The sequence below is a fragment of the Hylobates moloch genome, unplaced genomic scaffold (genome assembly GCF_009828535.3).
Source record: "Hylobates moloch isolate HMO894 unplaced genomic scaffold, HMol_V3 SCAFFOLD_8, whole genome shotgun sequence".
NCBI classification, from domain to species: Eukaryota; Metazoa; Chordata; class Mammalia; order Primates; family Hylobatidae; genus Hylobates; species Hylobates moloch.
In genome coordinates this window covers 90,506,241-90,526,626 of record NW_026652283.1, presented here as the reverse complement: position 1 = coordinate 90,526,626, position 20,386 = coordinate 90,506,241, and the positions used below count along the sequence as shown (strand labels likewise).

The 20,386-nt window shown below is 40.8% G+C and overlaps 1 protein-coding gene across 3 annotated transcripts in view; it reads right to left on the bottom strand.

Annotated features, from left to right (window-relative positions):
- Positions 1-4,123, bottom strand: part of SCN10A (sodium voltage-gated channel alpha subunit 10) — a 90,685-nt gene extending 86,562 nt beyond the window's left edge. For all 3 annotated transcript variants that reach the window (XM_032159135.1, XM_032159136.1, XM_032159137.1), the window contains exons 1-2: positions 3,854-4,123; positions 2,253-2,380 (exon numbers count right to left, since the gene is read on the bottom strand). In XM_032159135.1, coding sequence (XP_032015026.1) covers positions 2,253-2,380; positions 3,854-4,123 — 398 coding nt within the window. The remainder of the gene's footprint in view (positions 1-2,252; positions 2,381-3,853) is intronic.
- Positions 4,124-20,386: the final 16,263 nt, after the last annotated feature.

Below are 20,386 nucleotides of genomic sequence, written 5' to 3'. Positions count from 1 at the left end.
CAAAAGGGGAGGGAGACATTGAAAGGAAGGTGGGTGGAAGGGGTAAATAGAAGGGAAGAAATGTTGGTGGGGAGAATCTAAAGGTAAATTGTTCCCACTTGGACATTTTTCTTAGGAATAGCTGGGCTCCTAACAGTACTTCCTAAGGAAAAACAAAGCTTGAAGATAAGCTTGACCTACAGAGAGAGTACAACACTCATTTTTCAATTTGAGCAGAAGTATTTAAATGTATTTTAGTTTTCTGTAAATGCCTTGATGTGTCTAGTTTTACAGTTACTTAGGAACACATCTATTTTGAAAAGGAAAATTCTATTAATTAAACCACATTTTCCTGCTGACTTACAATTAAATTAAGAAATATGCTCACATGGGGGGAAATGTTAGTCCAAGGATTAAACTAAAATTGTGTCTCCAATTCTACAAACCTTTAAAAGTAATATATCTTAAGTATAATACTAGTTATGAAAACATTCATAGCAAATGTGATTAGAATTATATTTTTGGTGAAATATTAATAATAGGGCCCCGAGAATTCTAGTATCTTTTGGGGCTGGAGTTACCAAATTTATGAGATTTAAATGCAGACTTTTGTGAGGAAGAAACCCCCTCAACAGCTTTTCTGTCCAGCTGTGACTCTACCAAGCAATTATTTACTCATCAAATCTCAAGATGAAGAGAATATTCACTGGTCACTTGGTTCTTTTACGGGGATTTTATTTCTAATTAGCTGTTTCTTACTTATCCAGATGTAATTCAACCAGAATCCTTAAAGAGGAGTTTGTATGTTTGTGATTTCTCTTTATTTGTAATTTCCATGTAATTGTATATATTTTGAAAAAGCAACAACTACCCAAGCAGAGACGACACATTGAGAGAATAATTACCCTGATTACTTTCCATTAACTGCCTACTTCCTCACTGTAGATACTGCTCTACGTGGTCTTGGATAATTTACTTAATGCCTCTGTGTGTCAGTTTCATTATCTGTAAAATGGGGATGATAATCTCTACTTCAGAGGCTTTTGAACTGATGATGGTATTGACACTTAGGAAGTATTTAGCAAGTGGGAGACTGTATTGTCATTAAATATCCTTCTGTAGAGTCTGAAAATTCAAGATTCAGCTCAGAAAACATAATTCTCGCTGGCCAGCCAGAAAGAAAAAAATGTAAAAAGAGAAAACGTAATGCAACTTCATCAAGCTGTGCAGCTTCATGTTGAGTGTGCAGATAGATGACTGTGCCAAGATTACCAGCTCAATGAGAACTGTCCAGAAATCCAACAGTCTGCCTCAGAGTTAGGGAGCAGGGTAGAACTCTTTCTTACTGAAGGCTTCTAAGAAAAGGCTGGTTACCATTTGTCAGGCAACTGAGGCAGGTGTATTCTTGCACATCAACCTCCTGCAAGCCAGGGCTAAATTTGTGATAAAGAACTTCCAATCCTTCCGATAACCAAGGATCTCAGGTCATTAGGATCTTTCCATTAGGACCACCCAGGAAGATCTTAGGAAACCAAACCAAAGTCTCTTTTTTCTACTAGTTTGGCTTGCCTTGCAAAATCCCCTGAAGGCAGCTTCTGACACTACCTAAAACAATTCATATAGTAGACATTTGACCAATGTGTCTCTAATCATTACAGTCTTGTATGGCATGAACATCAGATTATTGACATTTTAAACCTGCTAGTAGTTTTTGAGTAATTTGTGATGTTAACAGTGCCCCATGACCAATGAGGTCCCATTGAGACTATGTGTGCTCTTGCCATCATGGTCTGTTTTCCTTGCCCTCTGGGAGGTGCTGCTCTTTTGCCCAGTAAACAGCCACTTCTCAGCATGGCTATGGCACAGAGTAACAACCCATGCCTATCTCATCTGCCCAAAGAAGGCTTGGGCCCTCTTACTGCCTGTTGTGTTGTGGGGAAAGCGGACCACACACCGTGGTGAGAATGTGTCTGGGGGCATCAGCAAACCTCCCCTCATAAAGAGGACATTTTTCAAGTTGTGCATCCACAGGTGTGTCTAGATTAGTCTGAGGTGAATCCAAACCACCTGTGTGTTGCATGAACACTTCCTCTGTGTCTTGGGACTGCTTTGGGGTGTGGGACACATTAAAGGCCCAAGCCATTTTTTCAATCTAATGACCTCATCATCCTTTTGGGATTCAATTGGATAAGGGCTTTGTTGCTAACCTCTAAAGAAGGTACTGGACACAGTGGGCAAGGTCTAATTCTAACACATGGAAGAGGCAATCGTGCAAAGGATATGAGTGGACAGACACTTTGATGGCCGTTCTTCTGATCAGGTTGAAAGGACTGAATAGCCACAGGGCCCGAGTGGCACTAAACCGGGAAATGGTCCTCCCTTTGTTCAGCACCATAAATGTCTAAAACAAAACAAAACAGACAGTGGACCTCCAATGAGAAACAAGATTCCTTATACAACCATGTTTTTAAACATGAGAGGCATTATCTCAGGCTCATGAGCAAGAAGGGCTCTGGGAACCACAGGTCAATGAGAGTCAAATGCAGGTACAGAGAGGTAGAGAGGATCAAGAACTAAAAGCCATATCCTCACCCTCTCAGCAAGATCCTGGTCTCTGGGACTGACAGTGCACCAAGATGAGCCCACTGAGGGTACTTTAATGGACAGACAGCCAATCCTCAGGCTGGTAAGATGTGTTATGCCCGGGGGAGGACTCTGGCAACAGGATGGTGAAGTTCTGGTTGCATTTAATTTCTCTTCTGACTAGAGAACGATCCTTGTTTTGTAATGTTTCTTCTGTCTCCACCTTCTAGGTCTCTGTCTCTTAAACCCTGCCTTGTTTTCTCCCTCTGAGCATTTAGGAGGATATGAACTCTTGGCATGGGAGAGGAGGAAAAAAGATATTCGGTGCCTTTTTATTTACTCTGCTAGCCATATTCGAGATGGCTGATTCCTGTCCTCCTAACCCCCAAACATGCATTCACCATTTTTTGGCTCTGTAGAACATCTAAAATACAGCACAGGTGAGATAATTGTCATGAAGAAGCTCTTGTTTAAACTACTGATTCTCAAACTTTTTGATTTCAGGGATTATTACTCTCAAACCTTATTGAGGACCCCAAATAACTTTTGTTTATGTTTATACCTTTTTGTTTATGCCATATATATATCATATTTGAAATTAATATATATGTATATATGCTTAAACACATATATACATATCATATGTGTGTGTATACATATCTCGTATTAGAAATTTAAAACTCAGGAAATTTTAAAACATGGGAATATACAGGCACACATTCCAGTAGCTGTTAGAGTGATGACATCATCACCCATCAATAGCCTCTATATTCAGCAATGTATGATCATGAGAAAGTGTGTGAAAAAGACAAATTACATCCAAGTATTGTTATAAAATAGTTTTGATTTTATAAACCCACTAAAACAGTTTTGGGGACACCAGGGGTTCCAAGATCATAGTCGAGGACCACTGGCTTAAATCATCCTGCTTTCTGTCCTCACCGCCATACTCCTCCCCCAACCTCAAGATGTCTGTTCTCCACCTGCAAAGAGAGCCAACTCCTCTGGAGGCCCCAGGCCAGAGCTCATCCAAGGGAACAGCCAACTTTCCCTGAAAGCTCTGCAGCAGTTATCTGCTTTTGAAGATGTGGGTTTAGTTAGTTTCTATCATAAATGTCATAAAAATTCAAAGAGATCGTAAAATAAGTTAGATATGTTTTTTTTTGGTTGTTAATGGAATCTTTAGCAGACTGCCACATCACCCAGGGCTCAGGAGGACTTCCTGGGCTGGGTGGGACCGAGACTTCCTCTCCAAGAGCTGAGAGCAGACATTCCTACTGGTAGCTCTTACCCGGTGTGTGCTGTAGAAGGGGTCTAGATCCTCCAGGGGCTCCCCGATCAGTTCTGCTGGGAGCTCACCATAGAACTTGGGCAGCTGGTTGCAGGCTTTCAAGTCTAGCTGGGGCCGAGGCTTCTCTTCTTGGTCCTTCTGCTCCCTATGCTTCTCTCTGGCTTTCTTTGTTGCATGCTTGGCAGCAATTTGCTTCTCTATCTCCACCAGTGACTCCGGAGTAAAGCGACGGAAGTTGTTAGTTTCGAGGGATCCAATGGGGAATTCCATCTTCTCATTCTTCTTCAGGAAGTATTTATACTCTTATAAGAGTGGACATAACCACAGAGAGGTGACAGCTTGCCCACTGGTCCTGTCCCTCTCATCTGTCCCATCTTGATTGTCAGAACAGCCCCCTCCCACCCTCATATCTGGCTCCTCCCTGAACTCACACTTGGCTCCTCCCAGGAACCCATTCCCCTGCAAGGCTCTCAGGGGAGGCTGTTTATTCCACCCTCCTCCAGGTGCCTCAGGGTTATGTCTTTGCTCCCCATGTGCTTCTATGTCATTGCTTCTTCACCACTTTGTACCATCCTACCACCACCACCAGATTTAGCCATGCTGCCCTCTCTCCTCATTTCCAGGACCACTGAGTTCCAGGCACTCTCCCATATTCATCAAAGACTTTGGTTTATAGTCTACTTTATCTTAAGTCTCATGCTACTTTCTTATCACAACCTTTTATTTACTGACATTGTCAACATTTCTCCACCTGTTTGAATTTCATTCAGACCTCCAAGTTACTGGAGAACTCCAGATTATTGGAGAATTTCATTGGGACCTCCAATTTCACTGGGACCTCCAGGTTCAGTCTGTGGCTGAACACTTTTCTCCATAACCAGATCAGACCTGTAGTCCACAATTTTAGCCACTCCCTCACCCTTATCCTAAATCCCAAGGCTAAGTCAATCTAGAACAATTCTCCTGAACTGCTGAGGGGTTATGGGGAACCTCAGTATTGCCTGGGAATCATATGGTATCCCTAGTCAGCAGTTTCTTCTAGTCTGAGGTTTCAAATACATTCTTTTCTTACTATTCCCTGTCTTCCCTTGCAGTAAGCCAATGACCATATTTCCTAGTTCATGGAGAAAAACAGAACTCTGTCAACTTCATATCATCAAACCTCCAACTCACCTGCATCTGCAGCCTTCTTTCCTCCTTCCCTTCTGTTACAACATGAGAGATATCATCCTACATTCTAAGGACCACTCCTTTCCCTCTGCTTAGGATCTTATCTCATAGCTACCTCATTTTTCTCTCTCTCCTTGTCTGCCAGCTCTTTCCTATCAGCATTTAAAGATACTTAACTTTCCTTCAACTTTAAAAACTCTCCCTTGATGCAGAGCCCATCCAGGTCTTCCCTCCTCTGTCCTCCTGTTCTCTGCTGGCTTTTAATAGAGGACTTACTTCTACTCACTGTTTGCAGTCACTCTTCAGTCTTTGAAGCTTGGATTTTGCCCTCCTATCTCACTAAAATGCTTCCTTGCAGGGATACAAGAGATCGCCTTGTGGCTAAAGTCAAGGGGCCCTTCTTAGTTCTTGTCTTTTTTGTCTTTTTTTTTTGAGACAGAGTATCACTGTCACCCAGACTAGAGCGCAGTGGTGCCATCTCTGCTCACTGCAGCCTCTGTCTCCTGGGCTCAAGCAATTCTCCCACCTCAGCCTCCCGAATAGCTGGGCTATAGGCACATGCCACCACACTCGGCTAGTTTTGAAAAAAATTTTTTGTAGAGACAATGTACCACTATATTGTCCAGGCCCATCTCAGTTCTTATCTTGATGGTCCTATTGGCTGTTTTGACAATTTCCTCCTTAAAATACTGTCTCTTTTTGGCTACCATGACACTCTCTTGATTTTCCTAACTTTCTGTCTTCTCCTTCTCAGTCTCTTCTTTCTCAGCTTCTCCCATACATGATTGTGAATATTGGCACTTTATCTTTTGTTTTCAGAAAAATAACAATAGTAACAACTTCAACAGCACTAGCATTTACTGAGATTCCACTGTATTTCAGACTCTGGATTAAGCAATTTTCATGCATTATTACATTAACTATCACTGTACCTGTGAGGTATTATCTCTAATATATAAATAAGATACCAGAGCAGCATAGTTAAATTTTCCAAGATCACATTACTAATGAGTGGCAGAATGGTACTTAAATTCAGGTGTGTTTGCCACAATCTCTTGGGAACATCTCTTCATTCCCATGTCTTCACTTCTCATTTATATGCAGATGACTAAGTCTTTATCTGTAGCTCTCAGAAGTCCATGGGGCTCAGATCTTCATCTGATCTCTCCACTTGAGTGTCTCATGAGCACCTCAAACTCAGCATGCCCCAAACTAAACTCATAATTATCTCCTCACTTCCTTCTAATACCTGCCTCTCTTCTATGTCTTTTTACTGCCATTAGCCCCAAATAGCCTGTTTCTGTGTCTGTCCACAAGCTGGGTACCATAATTATGCTCTTTCTATTTCATTCCCACATACAATCAGACATCTAGTGCTGTTGCTTCTGCCTCCTTAGTATCTTCTCTTCATGTCTCTCTAACCTCTCCATCATACTGCTAGTCCAATCACTGTCATCCCACTGGCCTCATATGTGTCATTTTGATTCCCCTTTAGTCCTTTCTAACCTATTCTCCAACAGTGGCCAAGTGATATTTCTAAAATACAAATCTGGTTATGTGATATCTTTATTTAAAATCATTCTAAGGCTCTCCATAGCACTCAAGATAACCCAAACTGTGTGCTGGCTTCTCCAGCATGGTAGTCCTCAGCCACACTACTTTTATAAGTTTATCCTTGAATTTGACCCATTCTTTTTTATGTTAAGGCTTTTCCATATTCCACTTCCTTTGCCTAAAATTATCTTTCCACTTTATTTTGTCTGGCTAATCCTCTCTTATTCTTGTACTCTTGGCTTTGAGACAATTTCTTCCATTTCTGACCTATATGAAGTCTATGTTAGGATTCCTGTTTCATGTTTCCATAACTCTCTACACTTCCTCTATAAACCTCTGATTTGTAATTTCTGTTTGCCTTTCTATTGTTTTTACCAAATTTTAAGCTCAGTGAGAGCTGGACTCACATCTATTTTGTTCAGCATCGATTTTCCAGAACCTAGTACAGTGCCTGGCACTAACTAGATACAGAATAGATAGTTGTTGCATGAAAAGAGGTAATGACAAAGCTTAATAGCTGAAAAACTAAAGAACATTTTGTTCAGAAAAATGCAGCAAAAAATCACAGATCCAATAATAGGAATATAAGGAACCGAAGAGATTATTGAGTCTATTGACATTTTAAAGCTCACACACCCCAAAGTCAAGAAGATGGTGGCAGAGGCAGTGCTTAAATCAAATACCCCTATGATGGAGATCCTGCTTGCTCCCACCATACCTAGAGGTATTTCTTGAATCCAATACCCCTGTGATATAGACACTGCTTATTGTCACCAGCCCTAGAGGCGACTCTGGTACCCAATACCCACATGTGGGAGGCTCGGCTGGTTGTCACCAGTCCTTCCATGCATTGAAGTCCTGGGAGGAGCTCTCACTGCTCTGACACCATTTGTCTTCCTTAATGTCCTTCATTACTTTCTTCTGAGAACTTTCCCTCACCCCCTTCCTCTCCTCCTGCCTATTTGTAGTTGATCTGTCCCTTAGGGAACTTTTCAAAGTCAATCTACATTACATAATTGAACATCTGTCTTCTATTTTCTTCTAACTTAGAAGTTCTATGCTTTGTGTGCCCAAATTCTGATTAACATGGTGTATTTATGCAATGACCATTCAAACACTGTTGACTTCGGTGTTTTTAATTCTTCCCTCCTGAGAAACAAAGATTAAGTTAACTTTCTCTTCCTTATCTAGGGGAGAAGAGATACTTACAGTTTGGAACCAAATTTGAATCCCCGGACTCAGTTGTTTAGTAACAGTGCAAGAATTCTCTCAGTGACACTGGAATGCAATGTTGAGGATTGAGAACAGGACTAAGCCAGAATTCCAGGTCCTGGAGCTGGGACTTGAGGTCAAAGCAGACTCAGCTATGAGACTGACTCGATGCTAAATGACCATAATTCTTCTGGGCTACCACAAATCCCTCCGGCTAAGGACAAAGTTGTTTTCAACATTGGGATGGGAATTTGTAGTGATGTGATGTAGGTATGAGGGACCAGTCCTTCTTTTAAGACTTCCCCATCAGAAGTGATAGCTCTGGACTTGGGATCCCTTGATTGAAGTGGTTCTCTATATTCCCATCTATTACCCAGTGTCTTTACATGACATCCTGAGAAAAATATTGGGGTGCAAGTAGTTTATCTGAGAGCTAGTTCTAGGAATGTCATAGAAGAGAGGAAAAGTAAGATCAGAAGAAGAAAGCAGTATTTTTATGAGCCATTTACTCTTATGGGCAAACTGGGCTCAGAATTGTTTCACTGAGGGGTGAGGATACTAGGGTTTTATCTACCAGTCCTGTCCCTTATTGGTTGAGGGTCGCCCTGTGATCTTAACTCTACAGAACTTACTTCAGTGGCCAGAGAAAGCCCTGGGCAGAGAGAGGCAGGAAGTCACATGTAGGAAGTGTCTGCTGGTGACCTCTGGTCTAGATCCCTGGGAAATGAGCAAGGTGCAGATAGTGACAGCTACAGTCCTTGCAACCTTAATTGGGAATCCCTATTTTAGAGTCCAGTTGAATGTAGAGGGGAAGGCACATCCTTTGTGAGGTAGCCATATCAAATGTATGTTTTATAGGATTAGTCTGGGCCTGATATTCACTTCTTGGATTGATGGCTGAGGAGGAGACAATCCAAGAAATATCTATTCTAGTTTAGCTCCACGCTCAGCCCTGGCTTTCAAATAGTCTGCATGAGTTTTTGCAGGTATATTCCCTTAAGCTTAGTAGCTGTTCCTGCTAAGCAAGCCTCTCTATTTGGTGGGCATTCAGCCCTCCCAAGATGAACCAACAGTGATATTTAGTTACCCTTGCCTCCTTTTTTTTTTTTTTTGAGACAAGGTCTCACTCTGTTGTCAACGCTGGAGTGCAGTGGCACAATCACAGCTCACTGCAACCTTGACCTCCCATGTTCAAGTGATCCTCCTACCTCAGCCTCCCAAGTAGTGGAACTACAGGTATGTGCCACCATGCCTGGCTAATTTTTGTATTTTTGACAGGATTTTTCCATGTTCCCCAGGCTGGTCTCAAACTCCTGGGCTCAAGCAATCTTCCCACCTCAGCCTCCAAAAGTGCTAGGATTCTGGCATGAGCCACTGTGCCCAGCCCCTTTTGCCTTCTTAATATCAGGTGGGAGAGATTCTTTCTCTATTGTTCTTCTCTAAAGATCCCACGTCTCCCAGAACCTGTAGGATCTCTGAATACTAACCTGAGTGATGGCAGAACAGATTAGCTATAGGGCCGATGCATTCTTTTATGCAGTGGTGACTCTCTCTGGCCCCGGATCCTGAGGGCCAGACCCAGGCCTACAGAAATTCCTCTCACAGGCAGTCCCCCATCACTTACATTGACTGATCAGTTATAGGGGTATTGGCTCAGAGCCTTCAGAGAGGACTGTCTAACCTTGCATTTTCCCCAATGTGTTCTGCAGAATTTGTAAACAACTGTCCTGTGGGAAAAACAGTGTAGGTAAAATTTTCCCCTTTGTAATGCATTTGTTGAAAAGTATAGAATACACTAACATGTTTTATTGTTCTTTTTATTATGTAATGGTATGCTTTTAAGAAGTGACAGCCAATCTTGAATGTGGCAGGGAGATAGAGGAGAAGGCCCAGCTCCTTGAATACATGGCTGTACTTGCTAATTGAAAATGTGCTTCTGCCTGATGCTGTATGGCTTGGCAGCATAATTGCAGTTTTTTATTCTTAAGAAAACAAATTATTTAATTTCCCTAATTGGTTACTTTTCCTTCTTATATAAAGTTTTTCTTTAAGAAAAATCATATGATTAAGGTTTTGATAATTTTTTCAGGTGATTTATTCATGGAACCATGTTTGCTGTGTTACTTTACTTCAAGTGTGTCTTGGATCTCCTGAGGGCCAACTGATGACTTAACAGTGCACGATGATTTTAAAATTGTTCGCTGGTCCTATAAGCTTGCAAAATCTTCTAAGATATGTTCTCTAATGCTTCCAGAAAGGGTCTCTGGGATCCCTGGTCCATCATGGTCCAGGCAACCCCTAAAAGGCAGTCCATTGACTTTCTAAGTTCTTTATGGGTTACAATATTCTCAGAAAGCTCGTCAGCCCTAGGGCTAGTCTGGAGGTAAACAGGATGGTTTGCCATCACAGATGGGTGAAACAGTACCTATGTGGATTTTTTCCTGCTTGCTTTAGAGAAGCTAGAACCAAAGCTCCTACAACAGACATTGATGTTCTTAGTTCTCTGCAGTAACCACTGGCTTTGTGGATAACAGCTCTTCCAGCTTCTCTAGTACAGTGAACTTCACATGCCAGTCCACAGTCTGGTGCTGAGCTAGCTGTATCACCATCACAGGGGGGAAGTGGGCTAAGACGCAGATTCCTGGACTCCACCTGAAAAGACTCATTCAGTAGGTCTGAGGTGAGGCCCAGGGAGCCCCATTTTTAACAGACTCATAACTGAAGCTTCCAAAGGTGTTGTCCCTTTGAGAAGCACTGAAATTCTCTGCAACTGTGAGATGAAACAGGACAAGGTTATAGAATCTGGTGAAGCCATGATCTACTCCCACAGTCTTAGGGCCTGGATGAAAATCTTTCTGGATTTTGGAGGTCAGAAGCCAGTATTAGGGAGTTTTGGAAAAAGAGACCTGGCACCAAGTGGCAGGTATTCTTATTCGTTCTAGGAAACTATGACTCCCCAGAGGTTTCGTTGGGGCAGTCCTTAGGACTTCCTGCTTTCTGTTATCAGAATCAGGGCAACTCCTGGCCAGGAACTTCAGGAAGCTTGCACCCAGGGAATGAGAACAGAGTGGAATTTGATTATTTCTGAGGATCAAGTTTCTGTAGATATTTACCCTGTTTTTGAGATTTCTGGGCTACAAGACGACCCACTGTGTCTCTTCTTCATAGGCTATAGTATCACCTTGACTTGAATTTCTGAGATCTGAGGAGTGAGCAGTTTCTAAGAAGAAGACTAAATGTGATTGAACAGATAACAGGTGTTTCACATTTGCCATTTCGATGGTGATGGAAATAGCTATGGTTGGTCTTTGATTAAGACCTATGGTCTGGGAGAACCAGCTGACTCAGAGCTGCTTGGTAGAGGCTGGTGTGAATAAGGGTGACAGTGAGGGTCTCCCTGAGATTACGGTGGGCAGGGCAAGACAGAGGGTTCTTCCGACCAGATTTTGTAGATCTTAGCAGGATGTTTCTCTGATTACACAACAATCATAAACTTGCTATCTCCTGAGTGTGTACTAATTGAGTCTGATCACAGAAATGACTAAACCTCATGAGGTGAATTACTCAAATCCTCGATTCACAACAGTAACAACAGCACCTCACTTATGTACAGTGAGTTTACAAAGTGCTTCTGCATAATTATCCCTTTTCGTCTCCACAGAAATCCTGTAGAGTAGGTCAAAGGTATTCTCTTAAATAAGAGAAAACTAAGAACCAATGAGGGTCTGTGCTTACTGTGATAAAAAGATGTTAATTGGACTGAACAAGCTTATCTCCGAGTCTTTTGATTCCAGACTCAGAGCTTTACAATCTCTGGGACAAGTCTGGCTGACTACAGCAGGTCTGGAATGCTACTGATTGGGGCACCATTGGAGAGTTCTGGGGCTTGAGAGGGGCAGCAACTGACCTGAATGTGTTGAGATTTGGTGAGATTTCAAGTGGCCTCTGAGAAGAGCCTTTTTTTCCTGTAACTCACTGAGGTCTTAAGAACCCAATAGACATCTTTCCCTACTAATGTAGCATTTGACTCTGTATAGTAGATACGATGTGGATAAACAGGTAATTATAGTTTTTCCAGAAATTAATTAGTAAGCAAAAGTGTAAGATTTTACCTGTGTAGGATTGTACCTTCTCATACTTCCCATGGTTGCGCTCATTTACTTATATACAACTATGGTTAGCATTTTCATGTGGGTGACTCCAAAATCTAGACCTTTCTTCTGAGTTCCAGTCATGCTAACCCACTGTCTTTGGACATATCCCCTTTAATGCTCCATAAACACCTCAAAATCATTGTCTTCCATGATCTCATCATCTTCCTCCACCAAAATCAAGCTTCTCTCCCCTCTGTGTTCCCTTTCTTAATAAACTTCATAGCCATTTTTCCAAGATAGAAACTTAGGAGTCTTCCTTTATGCTTCCTCAAATCTTCCTCCCTTATGCCAGACACCTTTTTACACTCCGGGTATATAGCAGTATACAAACTGTAGGTCCATAACCTTTGGGAGCTTAAATGTAGCTCTGGGCCTCAGTCAACTAATCTGGCCAGCTTCCCAGACCCTTACTTTTCAGAGGAGAAAAGGGCTGAAGTTATGAAGACAACCTAAGTAGTCTGTGGCCACATTTGAAACATTAAATTTATATCTCTAGCCCAAGTCTTTCACTTGCATTCCAAATTCTTGTATTCAGCCATCTATTCATCACCCTCCACCCAGATGTCTGACAGAAGTATAAAGTGAAATTATAATATTTTACTCCCAATATACTTTTTCCTTAGCTTTCTCCCATTTTAACACATTGTAACTTCATTATTCTAGTAACTTAGGTCCCACATCTTAAAACTTTTTATTTACCCATTACTGAAAGGAGTCTCTATTTAATAAATGTTGCTGGGAAAACTGGCTAGCCATATGTAGAAAGCTGAAACTGGATCCTTTCCTTACACTTTATACAAAAATTAATTCAAGATGGATTAAAGACTTAAATATTAGATCTAAAACCATAAAAACCCTAGAAGAAAACTTAGGCAATACCATTCAGGACATAGGCATGGGCAAGGACTTCATGTCTAAAACACCAAAAGCAATGGCATCAAAAGCCAAAATTGACAAATGGGATCTAATTAAACTAAAGAGCTTCTGTGCAGCAAAAGAAACTACCATCAGAGTGAACAGGCAACCTACAGAATGGGAGAAAATTTTTGCAATCTACTCATCTGACAAAGGGCTAATATCCAGAATCTACAAAGAACTCCAACAAATTTACAAGAAAAAAAACAAACAACCCGATCAAAAAGTGGGCAAAGGATATGAACAGATACTTCTCAAAAGAAGACATTTATGCAGCCAAGAGAAACATGAAAAAATGCTCATCATCACTGGCCATCAGAGAAATGCAAATCAAAACCACAGTGAGATACCATCTCACACCAGTTAGAATGGTGATCATTAAAAAGTCAGGAAACAACAGGTGCTGGAGAAGATGTGGAGAAATAGGAACACTTTTACACTGTTGGTGGGACTGTAAACTAGTTTAACCATTGTGGAAGTCAGTGTGGCAATTCCTCAGGGATCTAGAACTAGAAATACCATTTGACCCAGCCATCCCATTACTGGGTATATACCCAAAGGATTATAAATCATGCTGCTATAAAGACACATGCACACATATGTTTACTGCAGCACTATTCACAATAGCAAAGACTTGGAACCAACCCACATGTCCATCAGTGATAGACTGGATTAAGAAAATGTGGCACATATACACCATGGAATACTATGCAGCCATAAAAAATGATGATTTCAAGTCCTTTGTAGGGACATGGATGAACTGGAAACCATCATTCTCAGCAAACTATCGCAAGGACAAAAAACCAAACACTGCATGTTCTCACTCATAGGTGGGAATTGAACAATGAGAACACATGGACACAGGAAGGGGAACATCACACACCGGGCCTGTCGTGGGGTGGGGGGAGGGGGGAGGGATAGCATTAGGAGATATACCTAATGTAAATGATGAGTTAATGGGTGCAGCACACCAACATGATGCATGTATACATATGTAACAAACCTGCATGTTGTGCACATGTACCCTAGAACTTAAAGTATATATAAAAAAAAAACTTTTTAAATTACCCATTACTTCTCTCTCTCAAATCTCACATCCAGTCACTCAGAAAACTCTGATTCTGAAGTATAGCTGTCTAATTCTCATCACAGCCACTGCTAACCATGTAGCCCAAGCCACTATCACCCGCTTCCATTGCTGCCGCCACAGTCCAATCCACCATCAGCTCTTGATTGGACTGCTATTATATCTTCTTAACTTGTCTCACTGCTAGCATTCTCTCAAACGCTTGAAGCCTATAGTTTCTGTAGCAATCAGAATGGCACTTTTGAAATATACCCTGTAGTGTGCTCCCATAACTTCATCTCTGAACTCACTTCACATAATTCTCTTGCTTGTTCATTGGAGCTGAGTCTCACAGACTTCCCTGGCTGTTTCTTGTACACACCAAGCACAATATTGCCTCTGTTTTTCAACTCCTTCTTCTCTCTGCCCATATTCTCTTCATGTTTATAATTACATAGCTCATTTAACTATTACCTTGCTAAAGAAGACTCCCCAACCATCCTTTCCCAAACAGCAGCCCCTGGCCACTTTGTACTCCTTTAGCTCTCGCTTCATTTTTCTTCATAACCCTTTTACCACCTAGTGGTTTACATTTTTGTTCATTGTTTATCTCCTTCAGTTAGAATGTTTGCCCCATGAAAACATAGATTTTGTCTATTTGCTTAGCTGTTGAACTCCAAACACTGAGAATAATGTTTAGTACATTTTAGGTAATCAACAGATATTTGTTGAATAAATAAATATTCAAGAAATCTGGATGGGTATGTATCAGATATTTATAAAAAGAGCTTTCCACCTGACACCGAAATTGAGTTTAGGGAACACTGGAAAGAGGAAGTACATGTAGCTGAACTGTGAGTCCAGGGTGGATAGAAACTGATCATATTCCATATTACTGAAAAGACAAGTGTCTTATGCTCAATAACAACTTACTAAAATTCACCAAGATCTGGATAAAAGTCATTCTCCAAAGTGAGAGGAGAACAATAAAGGCTGAAACTAGGAGGGTTGTGGGGGTGGAATGGCACTGAATATTACAAAGATGCAGTAGCCAAAAATGAAGGAGAAGAAAAAGGATATGTCAGTGTTATAGAAACAGAAGGAAGAAAAGTTTCAAGAACTGCTGAGTCTTGTTCTAGTTGTGGGAATGATTTTAGTCATATAGACTCGGAGGGAGTGTGAATAAGTACCGTGGAGTGGAGAGGATGTGACTAGATTTCTCAATTGCTGGAAGAGGGTGTTTGGGATATTGGTGTGACTGCAAACATGACTAAGCTAATTATAAGAGATACCAAAAGAGCAGGCCATGATAATGAACTGTTTCAGGTTCATTATCTGCCTGGTATGACTTAGCTGCTTGGTGGAATAAGGAGCATGTTGTAAGGATGTTACTAGGACTGAGAATGTGGTTGGACTTTTCATAGCACTGGGTGAAAGTGTGACTGAGTTGGTGCTGAGAAATACTAACTGAACTATTGTTATGTCCGAGTGAAACTGTGTTATGCATGGTGCTGAGAGTGTTATTAGGTTCTCTAATACATGGAACAAATAACCAAGCTAGCTTTAGCACTGAAGATATTGCTGGGCTCTCCATGGCAACGTGAACATGAGATTAAATGTCCCTGGTTTTGCAGATGTGGCCAGACTGGTCAAGACTTTAAGAAGATTGTCTCCAAGATGTAAGCATTTCATATAGCCAGTGATACTGATATGTGTCAAGCTAAGCAGTCCATTGTCTCAAAAATTTTAATCTTTAGACATCTGATGGGAGCAACAGGACACCGGACATATGAGTAAGCTGTCTAGGAAAGAGATAGCATTTGAAATAGATAAGCCACTGAAAAAGTGTGATAAGCTGTTTGTGGTGATGAAAGTGAGACCAGACCGCACTCTACATGATCCTGCCCCGTTGTTCGAGACTGAGTCTCAGCAGTCTGTGACACTGGAAAAATAGCACTTAGCTGTCTTTGAATAATCTTGAGTTGCCTCTGATACAAAAGAATGGGGCTAGGGAAATCCTTGCTTGACTGAATCACCTATGAATGATCTCAGAGATAATAGCTAGGTAATCTGTTGTTGGAACAGGACCAAAGTAATTTTCGGGGCGGAGGAAAGTGCGTGCGTTATCCATGGTTCTGAAATCGCTAGTGAGCGTCTAGTCTGGATTTGAGCTGACCGTGGTACTGGACAAGAGAGGAAGGAATGGGTGAGAGCTGGATGGGACTGGCTTTCTGTGGGGCTTGGTGAATGATTGATCTGTTTGTAGTGCTAAATGAGTGTGTCAGGCTGAAATGCTGAGAATAGGTGCATTTATATGTGTGCTAAAAGGGAAGAAGAGCGTAATTCAAGAAATAAAGCTGGAGTTTGGAGAAGAAAGTGCCTAATAAGGCACTTAAAACAGCTCTGCCCACCAGAATGGAGATCCAAACGAAGTTGAGGAGGATAAATCTTAACTTCTCATGAGTCTTTACCTCCGTATCATCTCTTCCAACCCATTGAGAATGGGATCAGAAAGAAGGAATAGATTTTTGTGTCTAAGGAAGAAAAGAAGTTCCTTATCACATGATCTGAAAGTGTTGTGAACCAAAAAACTCAGGATGGTGGATTGAGTCAGCTATAGAAACCTTGAGTTATAATAATTCAAAAAAACCCGAGAGATAGTGTGGTTTTTTTGAAATAGTCATTGGACTGCTGTCTGGGTCTTTTGAATTCTTTGACCCTCATTTCTGTGATTTGTAAACTGGAAATGATTACCTCGGCCCTACTTATCTGACACCATGGGAAAATCAAATAATATATATGGAAGCATTGTGTAAGGTAAATTATAGACAAATGCATAATATAGACCTTAATATTTCCATTACATATGTGATTTAATAGCCAATAGCCACTTAGCCTATTTCAATTCCACACCACTGGCTCTTAGTGTATAAACAAAACAAACATGTGAGATCATTTGCAATTAAATTAAATATAAAGAATTTACAATGTTCCACTTTATTTAGTTTGTAAATACTTTTGAATATGGTTCAGCTGCCCCAAATAAAAGTTTTCTCATTTGTACAATGAGGGGATTGGTCTGGGTGTATAATCCCTTCTATCTTGACAAGAAGCCGTGTTCCTTTCTCCTATTTCGAATTTCCCCTCTCCCCCAAATTTTCATCCTATTATATCCTTAACAGATATCATAGGATTCCTTTAGAATTCTTGAAGGAAGAAGCCTGGAAAATAGTGTGAGTTCTTACAGTTTTTAAAGCTGTGGCTTAACATTACCAGTTATATTTAAGTAAGCCAAATATTTTGTAAGGATGAAGTATAGTTTTGATTCAAGAAGAATACTAAAATCACTAATGTAAGATAATTATTTGCCATTTATAAAGTTTGGGTGGACAGTAGAATTTGGGTAATCAATTTAAAACTGATTAAGGTTTTCAAGGGATGCTGAGGTCACGGGTTTAATTAGGTGATGTAATATCACAAAGGTCATACATGAAAAATACATCAATGCATGTTTTTGCACCTCAAAGCACTGTAATATGTTTCTCCTAGCTTTCTTTACCAAAGCTTTTGCTAAGATGCAAATGACCTCCAGGCTGACAATTCCAGATAAACTTTTATACTTCTACTGACTTGACTTCCCAGCAGGATTTGATACGACTGGCCGCTCTATTTTTCTTGAATTCCTCTCTCTGTTCCATATGAGGCTTCACTGAAGGCTTCTACATACTGGAAGTCATTAAATATCAGAGCTTCTTGGGATTCTGTCCTAGTCCTCTTTTATATCCCCTTGCATCAAAATCTAATCTCCTCTCATGTTTTTAACTCCCAGTCAAACCTCTTTTCTGTTCCAGACCTGACTATCCACCTGTTCTTTTTGGGTATCTCTCCCCTATAAATTGGTTGCTTCTTTTGTATTCCCTATTTAGTTAAATGGCACCACCAAGCACCCAGTTGCTCACATCATAAACATGTAGACTCTCCCTCTCCCCACCTCTTCATATGTGCGCCAACCACCAAGTCACAACCATTTCTTATCTGGTCTCTTAACAGAGACTTGCTTATTAACTGGTCTCTTCCCATATTCTTTTTTGCCTACTTTCATAGCAACCAACATAATCTTTTAAAACTGCAAATCTGATCATATCACTTCTCTGATGATACCTTTCAAAGGCTTCTCAACCTCTTTGGGTTTAGATATTCACATTCACCCCGTGTGAATATCTGAATTCATTCACATGGCATATAAGTTCTGGCATGATCTGGTCCCTGCCCATCACCTCCTTGTACATCATCGTTTTTCTTGTTTCCCCTCTTGTAGTTACCCTGGTCTTCTTTCACTCAATAAAACCCACCAGCTTGCTTTCTGCTTTGGTTTTTTCACACATGCTTTTCTCTCTCTCTCAGCAATGCTTTTGTCCTCCTTTCCCCTGGGTGACTTCTTTCTTCTCTCAGTTTAGTTAAGTGTCACTTTTTCAGAACAACCATTCCTGACTGTCTGAATTAGACATGTTTTCTTTGTTATTCATTTGCATAGCAGCCAGTATTTCCTGGATGCCATTTATTTTGATAATTATCTGTTCAATGTCTCTGTTCCTATGTTAAAAAGTAAGCTTCCTGAGCCACAGACTATGTTCATATCTTCCTCTGCTGTATCCTCAGCATCTAAAACAATGTGACACATGTAAGTGTTTGATAAATATTTGTTGAGTGAAAGAACAAATGAATGATGATGGCTTTCTCAGAGACAGACTACTTTAGAGAATCATCATGAATGTGCACTGTGACTGATAAGTTTAGAATTTCTGCTGTCAGTGTGCCTAGTTTGACCTTAGAATTAAAGGGATTGTTCCCATGCCCCAAAGATGCAGAGCATGACTGGCCTTCTCTTGTGAAGAAAGAGGAGTTTGATGCTGAAATATCAAGGCAAGAAAACTAAAATGGGGCAATGACTGAAGGCAAACTCAGTGACATTTATTAAGAAGGAGTCATTGGAATGCAGTGAAAAGAACTATGATTTGTAAATGAGGGCTTCTGGGGTTAGGTAGCCCTGGAAGGTCTGCTGACTTGCTTTCTGATGTTGGAAGTGTTTTTTGCTTTTGTTGTTTTTGTCTTTGAGAGGCAGTTACTACACAGGAAGATGAAGTGCTCTGAGGTGACCTCTGCAAACTCTGGTGCCTTATGAACCTGGAAATAATGTTATGGCTCTGATTCATTCTGATTATGATCTTGTGAGGAAACTAAGACTTTGTCATATTAGAGGCCAGGCAGGTTCCATGCAGGCAGGTTGACTTTGTAGTAGGAAACATCAGGGCTGGGTTGGATCACACACCTGGCAGAAGTATTTCTCCCAAATGTGATTGGTCTGTTTAGTTGCTTTCTGAATGCAACTTTTGGAGGAATTAGAAGACTACTCTTCATAGACACTTTGTTCTTGACTTCCTAGAAAATGAGAAGCAACAGATCTGTGTGTTCTTGACTTCAATCAAATGTGGACATGGCCTTGAGTTTTTAAGGTTCAGGGGTTTCTCTCTTGAAACTGTCATAGCCTGGAAGTGCCAGCTGAGCTGCGGAAGGTTATGGGGTTAGATGGCAAGACAGCTGTTTCTCATTCTGTTGAATATTTTAAAATGCTTTCATTATCAGTAGTTGCCAAGAGCCTACTGTGTATTTATCACAATTAGGTGCTGTGGAAGATGATGTGGTGTAGCGGGAAAAGCAATGGGCTAGCAGTTAGTAGACTTGAGTCCCAGTCACAGGTCTGTAATAAACCATGTTCAGTCTTTGGGCATCTTCTCCTCTGGATCTTAGTTTTCTCATTTGTACAATGAGAGGATTGGTCTAAGTGTACAATGGGGCTCTTCTATCTTGACAAGAAGCCGTGTTCCTTATTTTGGAGGCCTCTGAGTCTACTCAGGGAGAAAAGAAGCCCTAGTAACCAGGAAATCACAAGAAAAATTAATAAGGGCTATATTATATGGTTCTGACCATGGAATTTTAAGTAATAATGATAAGTGACTCAAGGTATTAAAGAAGGGATGGATCAACATAGATTAGAGAAGCTGGTGAAGGCTTCCTAGGAAGCTGTAGGTAGAGTGTTTCTATGACTGTGTTTGTCACAATATGAATGCCACATACACATTGCACTCTGGGCTTTGGGACACTGAAAAATACACAAATACATACCCAGACTGAAGGCCCCCACTGGGCACTTGGTTGAATGCCTACCAAAAGCATGAGCCCCTGCTCATGAAGCAACTCTATGGTTGTTAATCTTCTTAAACATTAATTATTTCAGAGCCAAAGTGTTTATCATGAACAATAATCCCCCCTTTTCTCTGTTTCTAAAGAAAAAATATGCAAATTATAATAAAAATTGACAGTAGAAATGGATTTTGGGCAAGGTTCTAAGGCAAGAGCACTGTGAACATTATGTAAATGCCAACCAGTATAATGCAGCCCTTC